We start from the raw sequence: 21,426 nt of genomic DNA on the forward strand, positions 1-21,426 counted from the left end.
AAGTTCCCCACCCTTTCTTTAAAAAGAGCGCCTTTGGGGACTTCCCTGGCTGTCCAGTGTTAAGACTCTGCGCTCCCACTCCAGGGGGGTAGGGGTTCGATCACTGGTAGGAGAACTAAGATGTCACATGCCCCACAGGCTGCACAGCGTGGCCAAAAAAACCCAGCACCTTTGATTGTTGCTGTTGCTATTGTTTTTCTTTAAATTTAGGTCATAACTGGATTTCATTTGGGGTATAAAAAGAGTTCTGCAACCAAAAAAAATTTTTAACAACCACTTTCTTCTCATAAAGATAATAAATCTTTATGAAAGAATACTCATAAGTATATGTATAAAAATACTTAAAGAGTATTCCTTCATAAGGATCTATCAACCTTTAACAAATCCCCTATGTGTAAAGATTTGTATTGTTTGCAGTTGTTTGCTGTTTTACATAGTAATACACGGTGAATTTTCTTGTTGTAAAATCTTTGTAGATAAATTCCTGAAATTCATGGGCCAAAGGGTTTTTCAAAACTTTAGGGTTTTTTGTGTATATCATATGTATTTAAATTTATATGTATTACCAAACTGACCTTCAGAAGAATAGTGCTAGTTTACACCTCTCAAACCCCTGGCATTTCACTTTTTAAAATCTTTACCTACTTTACAACTCAGTTGTCACAGAAAATGCAGATGTTTGGTTTTGGTTTTAACTGTTTCAGTAGGTATTTTTATGACTGTTCATTTACAATTTACAAAAAAACAGAAAATTAGGGTTTTTGAGGTTTAGCAAATTAGTGTGATTTGTTCATTTTAGGTTCATCCCTCAATGTTAAATTCCTGCCTGGAAGCCAATGCCATCAAGCATATTAATTCAGAGATTCCTTTCCATTCATTAGGAAATGTAGCTGGCCTTATTTCCATATGTGGTGTCAGTCTGTCTCCCTGCCTTCCTCCGTCTTTCTCTCCCTTTCCTGAAGGTAGTATGTTTAAAAAAGTCAAATTATTCCTTTTATAGGACCCCAAATCAGTTCTAGAAAAGTTAATGGGAATGGTCTTGTCGTCTTCGTGCTTCAGCACTTTGCTAAATCTCCCTGTTCATGGAGGAAAGCATGTTATTCTAGAGATCCCTTACTTAGCACACATTCCCTTCTGCAGTGCTTCCTAGGTATCAATGCAATGTAATGAGAAAATACAAGGACCAACACACATGTTAGAGCCAGACAGCCAAGTGCAAACAGAGAAGTAGTACAAGTATCTGAGTAGTCAAAGGATGCTATCTGAGTGAGATAAGACAGTGAGTATCTATAGGAGTTAATTGGGAATGTCACATCGTAACAGAAGAGATTAGCCCCATAATGATTTTAGAGACTTTGAAGGAAGTGTGAAAAAAGGACTTGACATTATTTAATTAAAAATAAAGCTTCACGCTGTACCATGTTTTTTAACTGAGTCATTTTTTCAACAAACATTTATTATTGAGTGCCCAATATGTGCAAAGTTCTGTATTAGGCACACAAGATGCAATATAAAGCATCTCTGCCCTCAGAGAACTAACAGTCTCATAGGAAAAACAGACATGTAAACAGATGGATATATAACTGTTTGTCACATTATTTACTATTCTTCTCTATATTTTCTATATGTTTGAAAATAAAAAAGAATCAACTCAGAAGTGCACAGATGCTACAAATGCCATATATTCTTGATCTTTGGGGGTATGTCTGACCTCACTGGCATAGTCTTTCTGCTAAGCAACATACCTAGCACAGAGTAGGTGTTCAATGAATATTTGTTTTATGAGAAATAAAATGTGATACAGTTTGCTATCTGTATAGTGGAAGTATATAAGAGAAATAGCCAAAGTGACAGGGAGGAGGGAAAGTTTATGATACCTTTTAAATTTTCAAAACTACTAATTTTTCTAGAAACCTAAAACATTTAATAACGTTGTTTAGAGAGCAGATTCTAGCCTTTTTGGAGATACAGCACACTATTTTATAATATTTATATTTCCTTTTGTAAGTTAATTCAAAAAGCATTTATTACTTTATGCCCGGCACCATGTTAAATGTAAAAGATGTGGAGGTGGAATACTTAATCTTTGCCTGTAAGGAACATACGCAATTTAGTAGGACAAATAACTGCAAAATGGCAAGGGTAAGACATAGGGTGAAATACTACCTGATGTATAGCTATATTTCCAAGTAAGAGTGCATGTGTACGTTTGTGGTTGAGTGTGTATTTGTGTTTCACTTTGTGTAGAATTGAAATTGAATTTTCATAAGACAAGTTTCCTAAACCTTCTTGAAGTAATGAGAACTACCCTGGGATAACAAAACCAGTTTAGGACTCATTGGTGTGAGGTATTCTCCTTTCAGACTTTTTTCTCAGGCATTGATTAGATTGGTTGAAGTGTTGAATGAAAAAGGTATGAGGATATTGATACCTTTACCAAACAAACGTGAAAATCTTCCACAGGTTGCACAGGAGAAGAAAGCAATAGTACAGTAGTGGAATCTATGAATAAGAAACAAAGCCTGTATAAAAAGATTCCCTCCCCCCCAACAAAGATCCCAAAGAGTTTCATGAGTTTTTACCTCTCTTTTGGTGTTATCTCATTTTGATTTCTACTGTCACAACAAGCCTGCTTGCTTTCTCTTTCTTCCTCCTCTGTCTTAGGGATTTTTTTGCCTTCTCAACCTTTGGAGATAGTAGGATTACAGAGGAGAGACTGTTGATGCCCTAAAGATATCAAAACTAAGCTCATGGGCTTCCCTGGTGGCACAGTGGTTGACTCCGCCTGCCGATGCAGGGGACACGGGTTCGTGTCCCGGTCCGGGAAAATCCCACATGCCGCGGAGCGGCTAGGCCCGTGAGCCATGGCCGCTGAGCCTGCGCGTCCAGAGTCTGTGCTCCGCAACGGGAGAGGCCACAACAGTGAGAGGCCCGCGTACCGCAAAAAAAAAAAAAAAAACTTAGCTCATGAAGAAGTAAATGACAGTTGTATAAACTGTGTATTGTTTTAAAAAGAGCAATTATATTTACTCTTTCAAGCATCTGTGTAAGATAGGAGGAGCATTAATCTCATGTGACAAATGAGGACACTAAAGATCAAAGAGTTCAAATTGTTTATGTAAAGTCACCCAGCAGAACAACCAATAGTAGGAAATAGTGTACACTCTGACCTTTGTTAAGTAAGACATTTTAAATGATAGCTCTCATTCAACAAATATTTATTGAGGCAGACTAATAGAATAAAGAATCTAGAAATAAACCTACACATATACAGTCAACTGACTTATGATACAGGTAACACTGAATTGCAGTGGGGAAAAGGTGGGCTTTTTAATCAGTTAAAAATGAATTTAAATCCCTACCTTATTACCATACAGAAAAATTAATTTGAGATGGATAAGAGACTTAAATGTAAAAGGTAAAATGATAAAGCTTTTGGAAAGAAACAGAAGATTATCTTCATGACTTTTTTTTTTTTCGATATGCGGGCCTCTCACTGTTGTGGCCTCTCCCGTTGAGGAGCACAGGTTCCAGACGCGCAGACCCAGCGGCCATGGCTCACAGGCCCAGCCGCTTCACCGCAATGTGGTATCTTCCCGGACTGGGGCACGAACCCGTGTCCCCTGCATTGGCAGGCGGACTCTCAACGACTGCGCCACCAGGGAAGCCCCATGACTTTATTTTAAACAAGTCAAAAATTTCTTAAATAGGCAAAGATTTTTAAAACAGGACAAAATAAAGATCAAACCATAAAGGAAAAATTGACAAATTGGTCTTAAAATTAAAATTAGTTCATCAAGAGAAGAAAGTAAAAAACAGGCCACCAAATGGGAGATGATATTTTCAACACATATATGCAATAAAGGACTCTACTAGAATATATTCAAGTCCTACAAATAATGTCAATTAACCCTATAGAAAAATATGCAAAAGGCTTGAACAGGCACTTCATAAAAGAGCTATCCAAATGACCAGTAGACATAAGAAAAGGTGTTCAACTTTATCAGTCATCAGGAAAATGCATAATAATATCTCTGCACATCCATGAGAATGACAAATTTAAAAGGCTGACAATACCAAGTGTTGGCGCAGCTGTAGAGCAACTGGTGGGAGTGTAAGCTGGTATAAACACTTTGAAACACTGTTTGGCAGTACCTTCTAAAGTCTGTCATATGTATATGCCCTACGACCCAGCATACCAAATGACATATAAGAAAGTATGTTCATAGCAGCACTCTTCAGTATAGTCCAAGTGTCCATCAAGAGCAGAATGGATAAGTGAATTGTAATATACTCACTGTATTCAGCAGTGCTTGCTTTTTTTTTTTTAACATCTTTATTGGAGTATAATTGCTTTACAATAGTGTGTTAGTTTCTGCTTTATAACGAAGTGAATCAGCTATACATATACATACATCCCCATATCTCCTCCCTCTTGTGTCTCCCTCCCACCCTCCCTATCCCATCCCTCTAGGTGGACACAAAGCACCGAGCTGATCTCCCTGTGCTATGTGGCCAGCAGTGCTTTCCTAACCTAAGTGTGAGGGACCAGATTTCTTTCCTTAGCTGTCAGAATGGAACTCTTGTATAATACAATATTACACACAAGGTCAGACTGCTTGAAAAGTTTCTAAATGTTCAGGTGTACCTTCTGTACTCATGACTTTGCAGATCAGTGGCAAACAGGGTGTGGACCAGTAGTGGTCCACAAACTGCACTTTGAATAGCACCACTCTCAAGCAGTGAAAATGAACAAACTGCACCTGTACACAACAACATGGATGAATCTCACAACCAGATACAGAAGGGTCTATATTTTATGATTCCATTCACTTAAAATTTGTGACAACAAAAATCACTAACCCATGATGTTAAATGTTAGAATTACAATTGAAGAGCAGATCTGTCATTTGAAGGGGTCATGAGGGCAATTCTGGGGTTCTCAATCTTGGTGTTGCTTTGTTTTCATGCTGGTTGTATGGGCGTGCTCATTTTGTGAAAATTTATCTAGCTGTACACTTATGATTTGAGCACTTTTTTGTTTGTTTTACTTTTCATTTACATTAAAAATTATTGAACACTTTGTTAAACACATGCCCTCTAAAACTTGTGAAGGTGCTAGATGAATGGAGAAAACAATGCATATGTAAGTATGTAAACAAATGTGGAATTACAGATTATGATTTCCTGAAAGAAATCATAGCAAGATACAATGATAGAGATAATGAAAAAAGGAATCTACCTAAATAAGGTGGTCAAAGAAGGGGCTTCTCTGAGACCTGGAGGATGAAAAGGAGTCATTGATACTAAAAGTAGAGGCACACAATCCCGGGACTTCAGTAGTTGTTTTGAGTAAAGAAATAGAATTTAGTGGACAGTAAAAGAGGGCAGGCAGACCTACAGGGTACAACTGGGGAATTGGTGTCATGAAAATTGGGACAGGAGGAAAGGGGATGGAAGGAAGTAGGATTTTCACTTACAGTTGCAAATAGTGGAAGGACCAAAATGGAGTTTTGCAAGGGGCTTGTCAACATCAGCATGAGAGGAAAATGATTGTGATATTTAAAATAAAGGAAAATCTAGTTTAAAAGGAAGTACATTCTTAGTTAATTATCAAAACCAAGGAAAATATGAACTTTTTAAGAGTTAAGTAATGGGTGAGTTTCACATGCATTTCAGTGTGGTTCATATAATGTGGGATATGTAAAAGTATATTTGCATATTAGAGAATTTTGATTCAGGCATTTGAAGATAGATGGCAAGTGGAACAGTGTTCGTTCCAAACCCTTAGTGTCTCTAGCATTCCACCGGACCCCCTCCCCAAGACGCAATAATTTCGTTATCACTCATTTCAGCTCTATCAGTCTTACCTTTTGTTTCCTTCCTGCCTCATCCTTCCCCTCACCCTCAAATATTTCACTGAAAGTACTAAGCATTTTCATGTGTATCATCTTCTTTAATCCTTTTACAACCCTAACAATCTCATGTTTGTGGAGATGCATATGGGGAAACTTTGGCTTAGAGAAGCCATATGACTTGCCTAAGGTCACAACCTAGACTCTTGACTCTAAGTAAAGTGCTTTTTCTGTTATGCCACTGAGACGTTCATCTCTTCCAAATCTACACATGATGGTGTTATTTTAAAATATTGTTATCCACATTATGAGTAATGAAACTGTGCTATTGTTTGTTAGATTTTATAAAAGACATCTTCCTAGAAGGGCTGAGTTATATATATAAATATAGGCTATATATGTATAATATGTGAATATATTTCACTTTATACAGACTTGAAATCAATTATGTATATACAGAGCTTTAAAAATTTTAATAGCTTTTGAAGTAATTGGAACCTTCCTGAAATATAACATATCCAGGATCTGATTATAATAGATAATTATCACTAATTTCATGTCTTCTTAATTACTAAAAATTTGGAAGAAGAAAGGTACAACCTTGATTCAGATGATTAAAAAAATTGTAGTGGCCCAAGATCTCATGATAAATTAGGAGGTAAACCAAGTGATTATTCAGAGCTCAGCTTATTTCCTATTATTTGCCTTCCCTCGGACTCTATGTGTGCCTAATACCACTACCAATGAGTAAACATTGGGAAAATAGGAGATTAAACTCAAGAGTGCTTATTTTTCATCACTTGCTGGTCGCTTTGGAGAAACTAGGAATAAGATTTGGAGGAACTAGGAGATTAAGAAGATTCATTAAAATGAAGTTGATAGATTATAGATTTTAATGCATTGTTTTTGAAAGTTAAGAGATAAGACATTTTTATTAAGGATGTACAACCCGCTTCTAAAATACTGATAGTATTATATCTGTTTGAATTTTTATAATGACTCGTAAACTGGAACAGTATACTATCCAACAAAAGAATCTAGACTTTCTGGAAATGGAAAAGATCCCTAGTTGAATTAAATCTTATGGACAGGTAAAACAGAGTAGGTAATAATATATGGATGCTGATCATATTTCTCTTTGCCTGACATGTCATAAGGGGAAGGATAGATCAATAACTTATGGTTTCAGCCATTTCTGGCAGTGGCTGTAGCTGTTCATATGAGATGATGACAATTCACTTAGTTAATACTTTGTTAATACTTGGGAATTCTTCCTAGAATATCCTGACTTCTATTATGTATGGCATAAGAATAACTGTTTTGGGTGTTAAATGGGCCATAGGATGACTCCCAGGGTTGTAGTAATGTACCGGACTTCTTCATTAAGGCATTCATTCAATCCCCAATTTTTCCTCACCTCTCTTTTATTTGCCATAGGGTGATTCTCATCAGTTTCGTGTCATGGCAGCTGTTCTTCGCCATTGTTTACTAATCGTAGGTCCAACTGAAGACAAAACAGAAGAGCTACACAGGTAGGTAACCTCTACTGATATTTCAGTGAAAGACATAATAAGTTCTTATTGTTTTTATGCATCTAATTTTAATTGTTATAAACACAAGAAAGTGAAAATATTACAGTAAACTGGGTAGCTGGTAGGTCAGAAATCATTACTATGCCCTGATGAGAAATTTTCATTCTTTGACTTTGTTATATTAAGCCCCAACAAGAGAAGAGAATTTGGCATTTGTTGCATTCAACAATAAAACCCAGAATGATAATAATAGCACACAGTTATTGAATACTGTGTGTGGCATTATGCTAAGTGCTTTATAAAGATTAACTTCTTTTAATCATCACACCAACCTTATGAGGTAGGTACTATTTTTCCCTTTCAATACATGATGAAACTGAGTCCTAGAAAAATCAAGCAGTTTCTCCAAGATTGTTCAACCCTAATAAGTGAAAGAGCTTGGGGTTGAACCCTGATTTTAATTACTACACTTAAACTAATAATCTCACTATTTTCATTGTAAGAGTATTTACCAAAAAGTATATCTTAAGCAACATGAATTAAATTTTTAAAACTTATTATAAGATTTGGGCCACAGTCTCAAGTATTAATATATAAAAAATAGTTCAATTTTTGTGACTTGCCTATTAGAGCTATTATGGAATGCTGTTAAAAGTTATCATTCTCGGGGCTTCCCTGGTGGCACAGTGGTTAAGAATCCACCTGCCAATGCAGGGCACGTGGGTTCGAGCCCTGGTCTGGGAAGATCCCACATGCCGCAGAGCAACTAAGCCCATGCACCACAACTACTGAGCCTGCACTCTAGAGCCCACGAGCCACAACTACTGAGCCTGGGCTCTAGAGCCCACGTGTCACAACTACTGAGCCTGTGCTCTAGAGCCGAGAGCCACAACTACTGAAGCCCCTGCACACAGAGCCCGTGCTCCACAACAAGAGAAGCCACTGCAACGAGAAGACTGTGCACAGCAACGAAGAGTAGCACACACTCGCAGCAACTAGAGAAAGCCCACGCGCAGCAATGAAGACCCAATGCAGCCAAAAAAAAAACAAATAAATAAATAAATTCTTTTTTTTAAATTATCATTCTCTGAGAACAGCTGAAGCAGTATTAATGCATCTTTCTAGTTCTCTTACTATTTTGTATCAGGTTTCTAGTAACAAGTCCTCTGACTTTAACATGAGATTGATTGCTCGTGGCACTTTATTCTATAAGAACACAAATGGCATTTTAAACAATTCAAATAAATTTCAAATCTGCAAGCAAATAACTTTGGCATTAAGTCTGCTTTACAAATAATTTAAAACTGAGTTCTTAGTGGAAATTACCTTTTGAGCATTTATAGTATTCTGTTTTCCACAATATGGCTTAAATAAAACTATAGAAATACAACCAGAGTGTAAAGTGAAACATACCCTTGTTCTTTTTTCAGTCATACCCATATTATTTTAGTTATGATTGGCAGTTTATTATTTGATATTGTACTGAGTTTGTTGGTAGGTTATCTTTATGTACTCTGCCCTGCAAGTCTTCAAAAGATTGTTTTCTTCAAAATTAAAAAGTATACTTCTTTCTGCAGCTACAGATCAAAATTTCCTTTAATTTTCTTGAAGCTGTGTCTTTAAAAATAATCAGATTAACTGCAATAAATCATATCCTCTAAAAAGATTTTATTAAGCATTTTTGTCTGACTAATTTTTTATAATCAAGAGACACTAGAAATCTAGCTATTCAAACTTAAAACTACAAGAAAATGGGTTTATAAGCCCAGGTATAAATGTATGTATGTATGTATGTATTTATTTATTTATTTTGGAAATTACATATCACAAGTTAAATGACATTCATACAAGGATGTGAGAAGAAAGTGTTTTGATGGGAATTGTTACAGTAGTCACAAAAACATTGTTAAGGCTTTCTCTGAAGAGTGAATTTAATATTTTAAAACAGTACCCAGTATTCGTAAAAAGAGAGCAAAACTGTAAAGAGGTTTTAACACTCAGATTTTTTTAAAGTATAGATTTCTTTATTTTACTTTCTGATGATATTTGCTTTAAATATTTATTTTTCTTAAATAAATTTAAAAGATATTTTTCTTTAAATTTACTTCTATAAGTTGCTCTGATAAAATATCTGTTAGCTACATTGTAAATAAGAAGGAATACCCCTAGAGCCATAGACAAGATTTATATGTATTGCTAAAAGGCTTTCCTGGGAGATTGAGGTTGCTGCTGACATGACAGTTTATCTGGGCTGGCCCTGCATGTCCCTTAAATCAGAATTAAAGTGATTAGTATCATTTGAGCAGTAATGACTCTAAGCTAATCCATTTAAATGCAGAAAAAATACTATACCAACCTCAAAGGGCTATTTTAAGAACCTTACTAGAATTGTAATATCTAGTAAATTCTGCCCATTTGTAGTGACTCTGAAAAGAGTTTGTGTGTGTGTGTGTGTGTGTTTAAGACATCATTTTAAAAATAATCAGAATGTTTCAAGGTAACATCTCATTCTATTTTTTTTTTTTTTTTTTTTTTTTTTTGCGGTACGCGGGCCTCTCACTGTTGTGGCCTCTCCCGTTGCGGAGCACAGGCTCCAGACGCGCAGGCTCAGCGGCCATGGCTCATGGGCATAGCCGTTCCACAGCCTGTGGGATCTTCCCGGACTGGGGCACGAACCCGTGTCCCCTGCATTGGCAGGCGGGCTCTCAACCACTGCGCCACCAGGGAAGCCCCATTCCATTTTTTAAAGTTAATATCTAAGTTTGTTTTTTGCTTTTTTTTTTTAAGGAAAAAGGTAATGAAAGAGGTAAACCTAGATAGTGTGGTGTATGGTTATGCATTGTCATCAAACTCAAAGGGTTGTAATAATGATTAAATGAGAAATTAGTAAAGCCATCCGTCCCTGGCACTGAGTAAGCTCTCAGTAAATGGGGGAGGAGCTGCTACTGCCACTGCCACAACACTGCAGCCACTGCTACTTCTGTTACTATTATTATAATGAGCATATTAGCTTTTAGATCCAATGTTTAGTTCTAAAGCTCCTTTTTAAGGTTTATTGAATTTTTTTTAACATCTTTATTACAGTATAATTGCTTTACAGTGGTATGTTAGTTTCTGCTTTATAACAAAGTGAATCAGCTATATATATACATATATCCCCATATCTCTCCCCTCTTGTGTCTCCCTTCCACCCTCCCTATCCCACCCCTCTAGGTGGTCACAAAGCACCGAGCTGATCTCCCTGTGCTATGCACCTGCTTCCCATTTGCTATCTATTTTACATTTGGTAGTATATATAAGTCCATGCCACTCTCTCACTTCGTCCCAGCTAACCCTTCCCCCTCCCCATGTCCTCAAGTCTATTCTCTACATCTGCATATTTATTCCTGTCTTGCCCCTAGGTTCTTCAGAACCATTTTTATGTTGTTTTAGATTCCATATATATGTGTTAGCACACAGTACTTGTTTTTCACTTTTTGACTTCACTCTGTATGACAGACTCTAGGTCCATCCACCTCCCTACAAATAACTCAATTTCATTTCTTTGTATGGCTGAGTAATATTCCATTGTATATGTGTGCCACATCTTCTTTATCCATTCATCTGTTGATGGACACTTAGGTTGCTTCTATGTCCTGGCTATTGTAAATAGAGCTGCAGTGAACATTGTGGAAGTTTACTGAATTTTCATGTTTTGTTTAGGAAGCTATTTCTTTGTATATATTGCGATTGTGTAGTGAAGTCTGTTTTCTGTTAATCTAAGATTTTCTCAAGCCAGATGCTTGGTAGGCATGTCAGGAGCCTGTTAAGGTACTCTAGGAGATGAGTGGGTCAAAAAATGGCTTAGCAGCAGTTTTTCTGATATGTTGTCTGTGTAAGACAGTGTCTTTTTCTTTTTTCCCTAGAGAAATCAGGAGAACATGGACATAGAGATAAAATGAGTTAGTTCACGATGATAGCTGACCTTGATGTCGACTTCCTTTCCACTAATCAGCATCTTATATAGTTTCTACAATCTATTTGTTCTATTTCATTTCCTTTTGTCTATACTTATGGTAATAAGTAAATTGTTGGTATGATCCACCCTTTTGGCTCCATTAAAGGACATCCTAATTCTGTCCAATTCTAATATCTGCCTGAGAGTATTTTGAGCCCTCTTGTCCATAATCAGTAAGCTTATGCATAAACACTTAGCCAAAAAAAAGTTGCATGTGGATGTGGTTGTGATTTTGTTTTATTTGGAGAGAAGGGGAAAGATGGGGATGGCCTATACACTAGAGAAGAAAGGAGAGGGGAGGACCAGATCTGATTTAATTTCTTGCAGCTTTTCAGCATAATTTCTTCCATGCAACACATTGGCATCTACAAAGCTTTTTTTTGTTTTGTTTTTACCCAAAAGAGCCAGTGTTATTTAAAAAGTACTTACCTCCCTGAAGATTGGTTCAAGATGGTGGAGTAGAAGGACGTGCTCTCACTCCCTCTTGTGAGAGCATGGGAATCACAACTAACTGCTGAACAGTCATCGATAGGAAGACACTGGAACTCACCAAAAAAGATACCACACATCCAAAGACAAAGGAGAAGCCACAATGAGACGGTAGGAGCTGCGCAATCACAATAAAATCAAATCCCATAACTGCTGGGTGGGTGACTCACAAACTGGAGAACACTTATACCACAGAAGTCCACTCACTGGAGTGAAGGTTCTGAGCCCCACGTCAGGCTTCCCAGCCTGGGGGTCCGGCAACGGGAGGAGGAATTCCTAGAGAATCAGATTTTGAAGGCTAGCGGGATTTGATTGCAGGACTTCAACAGGACAGGGGTAACAGAGACTCCATTCTTGGAGGGCACACACAACGTAGTGTGCGCATTAGGACCTGGAGAAGGAGCAGTAACCCCACAGGAGACTGAACCAGACCTACCTGCTAGTGTTAGAGGGTCTCCTGCAGAGGTGGGGGGTGGCTGTGGCTCACCAGGAGGACAAGGACACTGGCAGCAGAAGTTCTGGGAAGTACTCCTTGGCGTGAGCCCTCCCACAGTCCACCATTACCCCACCAAAGAGCCGGGTAGGCTCCAGTGTTGGGTCGTATCAGGCCAAACAACCAACAGGGAAGGAATCTAGCCCCACCCATCAGCAGACAAGCAGATTAAAGTTTTACTGAGCTCTGCCCACCAGAGCAACACCCAGCTCTACCACCACCAGTCCCTCCCATCAGGAAACCTGCACAAGCCTCTTAGATAGGCTCATCCATCAGAGGGCAGAAGCAGGCAGAACTACAGTCCTACAGCCTGTGAAACAAAAACCACATTCACAGAAAGACAAGATGAAAAGGCAGAGGGCTATGTACCAGATGAAGAAACAAGATAAAACCCCAGAAAAACAACTAAATGAAGTGGAGATAGGCAACCTTCCAGAAAAAGAATTCAGAATAATGATAGTGAAGATGATCCAGGACCTTGGAAAAAGAATGGAGGCCAAGACGGAGAAGATGCAAGAAATGTTTAACAAAGACCTAGAGGAATTAAAGAACAAAAAAACAGAGATGAACAATACAATAACTGAAATGAAAATACACTAGAAGGAATCAATAGTAGAAAGCTGAGGCAGAAGAACAGATAAAAGACCTGGAAGACAGAACGGTGGAATTCACTATTGTGGAACAGAATGAAGAAAAAAGAATGAAAAGAAATGAAGACAGCCTAAGGGACCTCTGGGACACCATTAAATGCACCAACATTCACATTAAAGGGGTCCCAGAAGGAGAGGAGAGAGAAGACCTGAGAAAATATTTGAAGAGAGAGATTATAGTTGAAAACTTCCCTAACATGGACAAGGAAATAGCCACCCAAGTCCAGGAAGTGCAGAGAGTCCCAGGCAGGATAAACCCAAGGAGAAACATGCCAAACACACAGTAATCAAATTGACAAAAATTAAAGACAAAGAAGAATTATTGAAAGCAGCAAGGGAAAAATGACAAATAACATACAAGGGAACTCCCATAAGGTTAACAGCTGATTTCTCAGCAGAAACTCTACAAGCCAGAAGGGAGTGGCATGACATATTTAAAGTGATGAAAGGGAAGAAATTACACCCAAGATTACTCTACCCAGCAAGCATCTCTATCAGATTTGATGGAGAAATCAAAAGCTTTACAGACAAGCAAAAGCTAAGAGAATTCAGTACCACCAAACCAGCTTGACAACAAATGCTAAAGAAACTTCTCCAGGCGGGAAACACAAGAGAAGAAAAGGACCTACAAAAACAAACCCAAAACAATTAAGAAAATGGTAACAGGAACATACATATCAATAATTACCTTAAACGTGAATGGATTAAATGCTCCAACCAAAAGACACAGGCTTGCTGAATGGATACAAAAACAAGACCCATATATATGCTGTCTACAAGAGACCCACTTCAGACCTAGGGACACATGCAGACTGAAAGTGAGGGGATGAAAAAAGATATTCTGTGCAAATGGAAATCAAAAGAAAGCTGGAGTTGCAATACTCATATCAGATAAAATAGACTTTAAAATAAAGAATGTTACAAGAGACAAGGAAGGACACTACATAATGATCAAGGGATCAATCCAAGAAGAAGATATAACAATTATAAATATATATGCTCCCAACATAGGAGCACCTCAATACATAAGGCAACTGCTAACAGCTATAAAAGAGGAAATCGACAGTAACACAATAATAGTGGGGGACTTTAACACCTCACTTACACCAATGGACCGATTTTCCAAACAGAACATAAATAAGGAAACACAGCTTTAAGTGACACAATAGACCAGTTAGACTTAATTGATATTTGTAGGACATTCCATCCAAAAACAGCAGATTACACGTTCTTCTCAAGTGCACACGGAACATTCTGCATGATAGATCATATCTTGGGTCACAAATCAAGCCTCAGTAAATTTAAGAAAATTGGACTCATACCAAGCATCTTTTCTGATCACAATGCTATGAGATTAGAAATCAATTACAGCGAAAAAGACGTAAAAAACACAAACACATGGAGGCTAAACAATACGCTACTAAACAACCAAGAGATCACTGAAAAAATCAAAGAGAAAATCAGGAAATACCTAGAGACAAAGGACAACGAAAACACGACAATCCAAAACCTATGGTATGCAGCAAAAGCAGTTCTAACAGGGAAGTATATAGCAATAGACGCTTACCTCAAGCAACAAGAAAAATCTCCAATAAACAATCTAACCTTACATGTAAAGGAACTAGAGGAAGAAGAACAAACAAAACCCAAAGTTAGTAGAAGGAAGGAAATCATAAAGATCAGAGCAGCAATAAATGAAATAGAAACAAAACAGTAGCAAAGATCTATAGAAGTAAAAGCCAGTTCTTTGAGAAGATAAAATTGATAAACCATTAGCCAGACTCATCAAGAAAAAGAGGGAGGGGACTCAAATCTATAAAATTAGAAGTGAAAAAGGAGAAGTTACAACAGACACCGCAGAAATACCAAGCATCTTAGGGGACTACTACAAGCAACTCTATGCCAGTAAAAGGGACAGCCTGGAAGAAATGGACAAATTCTTAGAAAGGTATAACCTTCCAAGACTGAACCAGAAAGAAATAGGAAATATGAACAGACCAATCACATGTAATGAAATTGAAACTGTGATTAAAAATCTTCCAACAAATTCCAGGACCAGATGGCTTCACAGGCGAATTCTATCAAAAATTTAGAGGAGAGCTAACACCTATTCTTCTCAAACTCTTCCAAACAATTGCAGAGGAAGGAACACTCCCAAACTCATTCTATGAGGCGACCATCACCCTGATACCAAAACCAGAGAAAGATACTACAAAGAAAGAAAATTACAGACCAATATCACTGATGAATATTGATGCAGAAATCCTCAACAAAATACTAGCAAACAGAGTGTAACAGCACATTAAAAGGATCATACACCATGACCAAGTGGGATTTATCCCAGGGATGCAAGGATTCTTCAATATACACAAATCAATCCATGTGATACACCATATTAACAAATTGAAGAATAAAAACCATATGATCATCTGAATAGATGCAGAAAAGGCTTTTGACAAAATTCAACACCCATTTATGATAAAAAGTCTCCTGAAAGTGGGCATAGAGGGAACCTACTTCAACATAATAAAGGCCATATATGACAAACCCACAGCAAACATCATTCTCAATGGTGAAAACCTGAAAGCATTTCCTCTAAGATCAGGAAAAAGACAAGGATGACCACTCTCACCACTGTTATTCAACATAGTTTTGGAAGTCCCAGCCATGGTAATCAGAGAAGAAAAAGAAGTAAAAAGAGTACAAATTGGAAAAGAAGAAGTAAAACTGTAACTGTTTGCAGATGAGATGATACTATACATAGAGAATCCTAAAGATGCCACCAGAAAACTGCTAATCAATGAATTTGGTAAAGTTGCAGGATACAAAATTAATGCCCAGAAACCTCTTGCATTCCTATACACTAATGATGAAAAATCTGAGAGAGAAGTTAAGGAAACACTCCCATTTATGCAACAAAAAGAATAAAATACCTAGGAATAAACCTACCTAAGGAGACAAAAGACCTGTATGCAGAAAACTATAAGACACTGATGAAAGAAAGTAAAGCTGATACAAACAGATGGAGAGATATACCATGTTCTTGGATTGGAAGAATCAATATTGTGAAAATGCCTATACTACCCAAAGCAATCCGGAGATTCAATGCAATCCCTATCAAATTATAAATGGCATTTTTTACAGGACTAGAAAAAAAATCCTAAAATTTGTATGGAGACACAGTAGACCCCGAATAGCCAAAGCAGTCCTGAGGGGGAAAAAACGGAGCTGGAAGAATGAGACTCCCTGACTTTAGACTATACTACAAAGCTACAGTAATCAAGACAATATGGTACTGGCACAAAACCAGAAGTATAGATCAATGGAACAGGATAGAAAGCCCAGAGATAAACCCACACACCCAGCGATAAACCCACACACCTGTAGTCAATTAATCTATGACAAAGGAGGCAAGGATATACAATGGAGAAAAGACAGTCTCTTCAATAAGTGGTGCTGGGAGAACTGGACAGCTACATGTAAAAGAATGAAATTAGAACATTCCTTAACACTATACACAAAAATAAACTCAGAATGGATTAGGGACCTAAATGTAAGACTGGACACTGTAAAACTCTTAGAGGAAAACAGAGGAAGAACACTCTTTGACATAAATCACAGCAAGATCTTCTTTGATCCACCTCCTAGAGTAATGGAAATAAAAACAAACAAATGGGACCTAATGAAACTTAAAAGCTTTTGCAAAGCAAAGGAAACCATAAGACGAAAAGAGAACCCTCAGAATGGGAGGAAATACTTGCAGACAAATCAATGGACAAAGGATTAATCTCCAAAATATATAAACAGCTCATGCAGCTCAATATCAAAAAAACAACCCAATCCAAAAATAGGCAGAAGACCTAAATAGACATTTCTCCGGAGAAGACATACAGATGGCCAAGAAGCACATGAAAATCTGCTCAACGTCACTAATTATTAGAGAAATGCAAATCAAAACTGCAATGAGGTATCACCTTACACCGGTTAGAATGGGCATCATCAGACAATCTATAAACAACAAATGCTGGAGAGGGTGTGGAGGAAAGGGAACCCTCTTGCACCATTGGGGGGGAATGTAAATTGATACAGCCACTATGGAGCACAGTATGGAGGTTTCCTAAAAAACTGAAAATAGAATTACCATATGACCCAGCAATCCCACTACTGGGCATATACCCAGAGAAAACCATAATTCAAAAAGACACATTCACCCCAATGTTCTTTGCAGCACTGTTTACAATAGCCAGGTCATGGAAGCAGCCTAAATGCCCATCGACAGACAAATGGAGAAAGAAGATGTGGTACATATATACAATGGAATATTACTCAGCCATAAAAAGGAACGAAATTGGGTCATTTGTAGAGATGTGGATGGACCTAGAGACTGTCATACAGAGTGAAGTAAGTCAGAAGGAGAAAAACAAGTATCGTATATTAACGCATATATGTGGAACCTAGAAAAATGGTACTGATGAACAGGTTTGTAGGGCAGAAATAGAGACACAGGTGTAGAGAACAAATGTATGGATACCAAGGGGGGAAAGTGGGGGTGGTGGTGGTGTGATGAAATGGGAGATTGGGATTAACATATATACACTAATAATGTATAAAATGGATAACTAATAAGAACCTGCTGTATAAAAAAATAAATAAAATTGAAAAATGGAAAAAAAAAAGTACCTCCCTGCTTTTTTTTGTTGTTCTTTGTTTAAACCAATTCATTTTATCTCACATATTTAAGGGGACACTTTAGTACCTAATGACACCTCATTACAGTGCTAAGCATAATGTCTGTTTTTTCTAGCTTTATTGAGACATAATTGACATATAACATTGTATACATTTAAGGTGTACAGTGTGTTGATTTGATACACACATTGCAAAATGTAAAATGTAAAAAAAGTAAGCGTGTCTTACACATGGCAGACTTCTAAAAAATGTTTGAAAATTGAACCATTTCATTTTGGTTTATATTTATTAACTGAGAACTTACTATGTGTTAGGCACTATGTTGAGCTCTAGAGGCAACGAAGGTGAATACAGTATAATCTTTGTTCTCCAGGGCTCACCAACTAGGGGGTAAAAGAGGCTGCTAAGTGAATAAGTGCACTTGTTTTGATGAGTGTTGTGTTAGACATAAACAAGTTTATATAGGTATACAGAAAAAGGAGAGTTCGGAGAGATTGGGGAGAGGGTTTTTTTCTTTTTGTTATTAAAACTCTTAGCTCTTTAACCTAATTCTCACTGTGAATAACAGTTATCTAGGTGAACAGATATTATCTGAACTATAGCTGAGTACCATGCTAGGTTCCTGAAGGATTCCACACCATAGTGCATAGTCTGGAGGAACATAGAGTATAAATGGGGAAACAAGACATGAATATTATGAAAAGTTAAATAACAATCAAGAAAAGAATAGAAGAGATGTCACAAGATAGTTTTTGCGTAGTTTCCCAGTAAATTAATTATCCAAATAATAATTGCTAATAGAATTCAGATAACATGCTCACTATGGTCTAGCATGATGAGGAAAGTCTTCCTCACTCATACTGTACCTGTTCTCCATCCTCATCCAGACCTCTGGTCCCCTGGTGATTCCTTTTTCTCCTACCTGTAAGCCTCCTTAAGGTTTCCTTTCTTCCCTCTCTATTCTAAAGCATTGGTTCATCATTTGGTTCATCTCCCTCTACTCCCTAATTGTCCTGTCCTGCCAGTGTTCAAGCGCCTAACCCCAGATCTGTCAGACCACCTTCTTTCTCCAGTTCTAAACTCAAGCTGCTCTGTCCTGTAGGAAAGTTTTACCTAACCTGACAGACTGGTCCATCCTTTCCACTGCACGCAGAGTTGTTTTTCAAAAAGTAACTCTGCTTAGAATCCTCTTGTGGCTCCCCTCTGTCTTTATGATTAAGAGCAAACTTATTTTGTCACTATGCATTTATTAATGATCCGCAAATGCATCTGGGAAATGTGTTTTTCTGGCTTCTGCACCTACTCCTTTGCCAGCACAACTCTGGTTTAAGGTCATCAGTAACCCATTTGGCCATAAAATGTATCTCATCATGGCAATCCCCTTTATAATCCCCCTTCCCCACTCTACACACTCATACACACACTTTTTTTGTCTTATGCCTACTAAGGCCCTGTCCTTTAGAGGCCTTGTCCTTTGCTTTAGACTTAGGAACCTGTTTTCATTTCCCCACAGATACCATATTCTCTCATTCTTCCAGATATTTTCTGTTCCCTCCTATGGTATAGTATGTCTCCTGTTCAAAAGCTCCTTAATAGCTGCCATTTACTATGTACCAGGCAGAGTGCTTTGCATGCCTTTTTTCATTTAATCCTCACATCAACCTGATGGGATAAATTTATTTCCCTTTACTTTAGAATTAAGGACACCAAGGCCTAGAATAGGTCATGTAATTTGCCCAAGGCACACATTTCTAGGAGGCAACTTACAATTCAACCCATTGCTCTACAAATTATGTTATGCTGTCTTCTCTTAGGAAAAGGAGCATATTTTATTTATTTTTGTATACTTAGCATCTAGTACAAGGCATAGTAAATATTTGTTGAGAATAAAGTGAGACTTGAGCTAATCTTAAAGAATGAGACCATTCTAAACAGGAGAAAACATGGACAAATACAGAAATGAGACTATGTCTACAGCATACTTAGAGAACAATGACCAGGTCCCTATGGGTTAACACTTTGCCACCTGGATTTGCTGTTCCAGTCTTCTTTTGCCCTTTGCAGTAAACCTCCTCTAGGTATCGACTATCTGATTCTTCTACTATTCTCTCTTGAATCTAGTCTACTCAGGTTTTAGTCCCACTACACCCGAATGGCTATTATTAAGGTCACTTCTGTGTTTCTAAATCCAGTCACTTGATCTGTCCACATCATTTGACCACATGTGATCACTCCATTCTTACTGTTATACTTTCTTCCAGGATACCATCCTATCTTGGTTTCCCTCCTACCTCACTAGTTGTAATTTCTTCCTCTCCCACTCAGCCTCTGGATGGTAGAGTGCCCCAGGCCTATCTCTCATAATCTGTCAATCTACACTCACTCCTTTACTGATCTAATCCAGTCTTTAGCATGTAGATGGTCTTTAAATACCATCTACATGCTAATGACTCCTCAGTTTATATCTCTAGTCCAGATCTCCCTCCCTGATCTCCCTGACTCTTACAGTTAACTTCCTGTTAACATCTCCATTTGGAAGTATAACAGACATTCCAAACTTAACATATCCAAGATTACACTCTTACTCTTCCCCTAAAATGTTGCTTCTCCTGCAGTGTTTCCCATTTCAATTTATGGCAACTCTAGCTTTCCACTTGCTAAGGCTAGAACCGTGGATTCTCACACCCCACAACTAGCCTATCAGGAAATCTTCAAAATGTATCCAGATCTGACCACTGCACTGTTACCACCGTGTTCATTCACCTGAGTTATTATAATAACACCCTAACTGGTTGGCCTTCCTCATCTTTGACATCCTACTAGTTGTTCTCAACACAGTAGCCAGAGTGATCCTTTTAACATAAGGATAGAGTATATTACTATGCCAAGCCCTGTAGTGGTTCCCCATTTCATTCAGGATAAAAACTAAAGTAATAATAGCCTGTAAAACCAATCTGGCCCCCTGTTACCCAGCTGAGCTCCTGTCCCACTCCTCGCCCTGTGTGTGGTGGTTCAGCCACACCAACTTCATTGCAGTTCTTCATACATGCCACTACTCCTGCCCTGGGGCCTTTGCTCCTGCCCTTCTTCCTGGAACGCCCTTTCCGTATGTAGTCACAGGGCTCACTCCCTAACTTCCTTTAAGTCTTTGCTTAAATGACACCATCTCAGTGAGGTTGTTCAGACTACCCTATTCAAAATTACAACTCACACGTCCTGTTTACCTCCTGAATTTTACCCTCAGACCATTTATCACCTTCTACCTTCTATTCAATTAACTTCTTTTGTTTTTTTACTTTTTTTTTTTTTTTTTTTTGCGGTACGCCCGGGCCTCTCACTGTTGTGGCCTCTCCTGTTGCGGGACGCGCAGGCTCAGCGGCCATGGCTCACGGGCCCAGCCGCTCTGCGGCATGTGGGATCTTCCCGGACCGGGGCACGAACCCGTGTCCTCTGCATCGGCAGGCGGACTCTCAACCACTGCGCCATCAGGGAAGCCCTGTTTGTTTACTTTTAATTGACTGTTCTCTACATGCTAGAAAATAAGCTCCAGAAGGGCAGGGATTTATTTCTATTTTCTTCATAATACCTGCCTAAAAAATTCCTGGCATAAGTAATCAATAAATAATTACTGAACTGAGTTAGACTAAAGTAAACTTAGGTATTTACATGTGAAAATCTTTTGGAGATCTTAAGGTTCATTTAAGTAGATTTTCCAGCCATG

General features: G+C 38.0%; 1 protein-coding gene across 9 annotated transcripts in view; it reads left to right on the top strand.

Moving 5' to 3' along the window:
* RIC8B (RIC8 guanine nucleotide exchange factor B) overlaps positions 1-21,426 on the top strand; it is a 117,079-nt gene that overhangs the window by 43,816 nt on the left and 51,837 nt on the right. For all 9 annotated transcript variants that reach the window (XR_010932563.1, XR_010932565.1, XR_010932564.1 and 6 more), the window contains exon 4: positions 7,293-7,387. Coding sequence is in view for 3 of the 9 variants with exons in the window: in XM_067697840.1 (XP_067553941.1) it covers positions 7,293-7,387 (95 nt within the window). In the remaining 6 variants the exon portion in view is untranslated. The remainder of the gene's footprint in view (positions 1-7,292; positions 7,388-21,426) is intronic.

Source organism: Pseudorca crassidens, chromosome 11, assembly GCF_039906515.1.
Source record: "Pseudorca crassidens isolate mPseCra1 chromosome 11, mPseCra1.hap1, whole genome shotgun sequence".
In the NCBI taxonomy this organism is placed as follows: Eukaryota; Metazoa; Chordata; class Mammalia; order Artiodactyla; family Delphinidae; genus Pseudorca; species Pseudorca crassidens.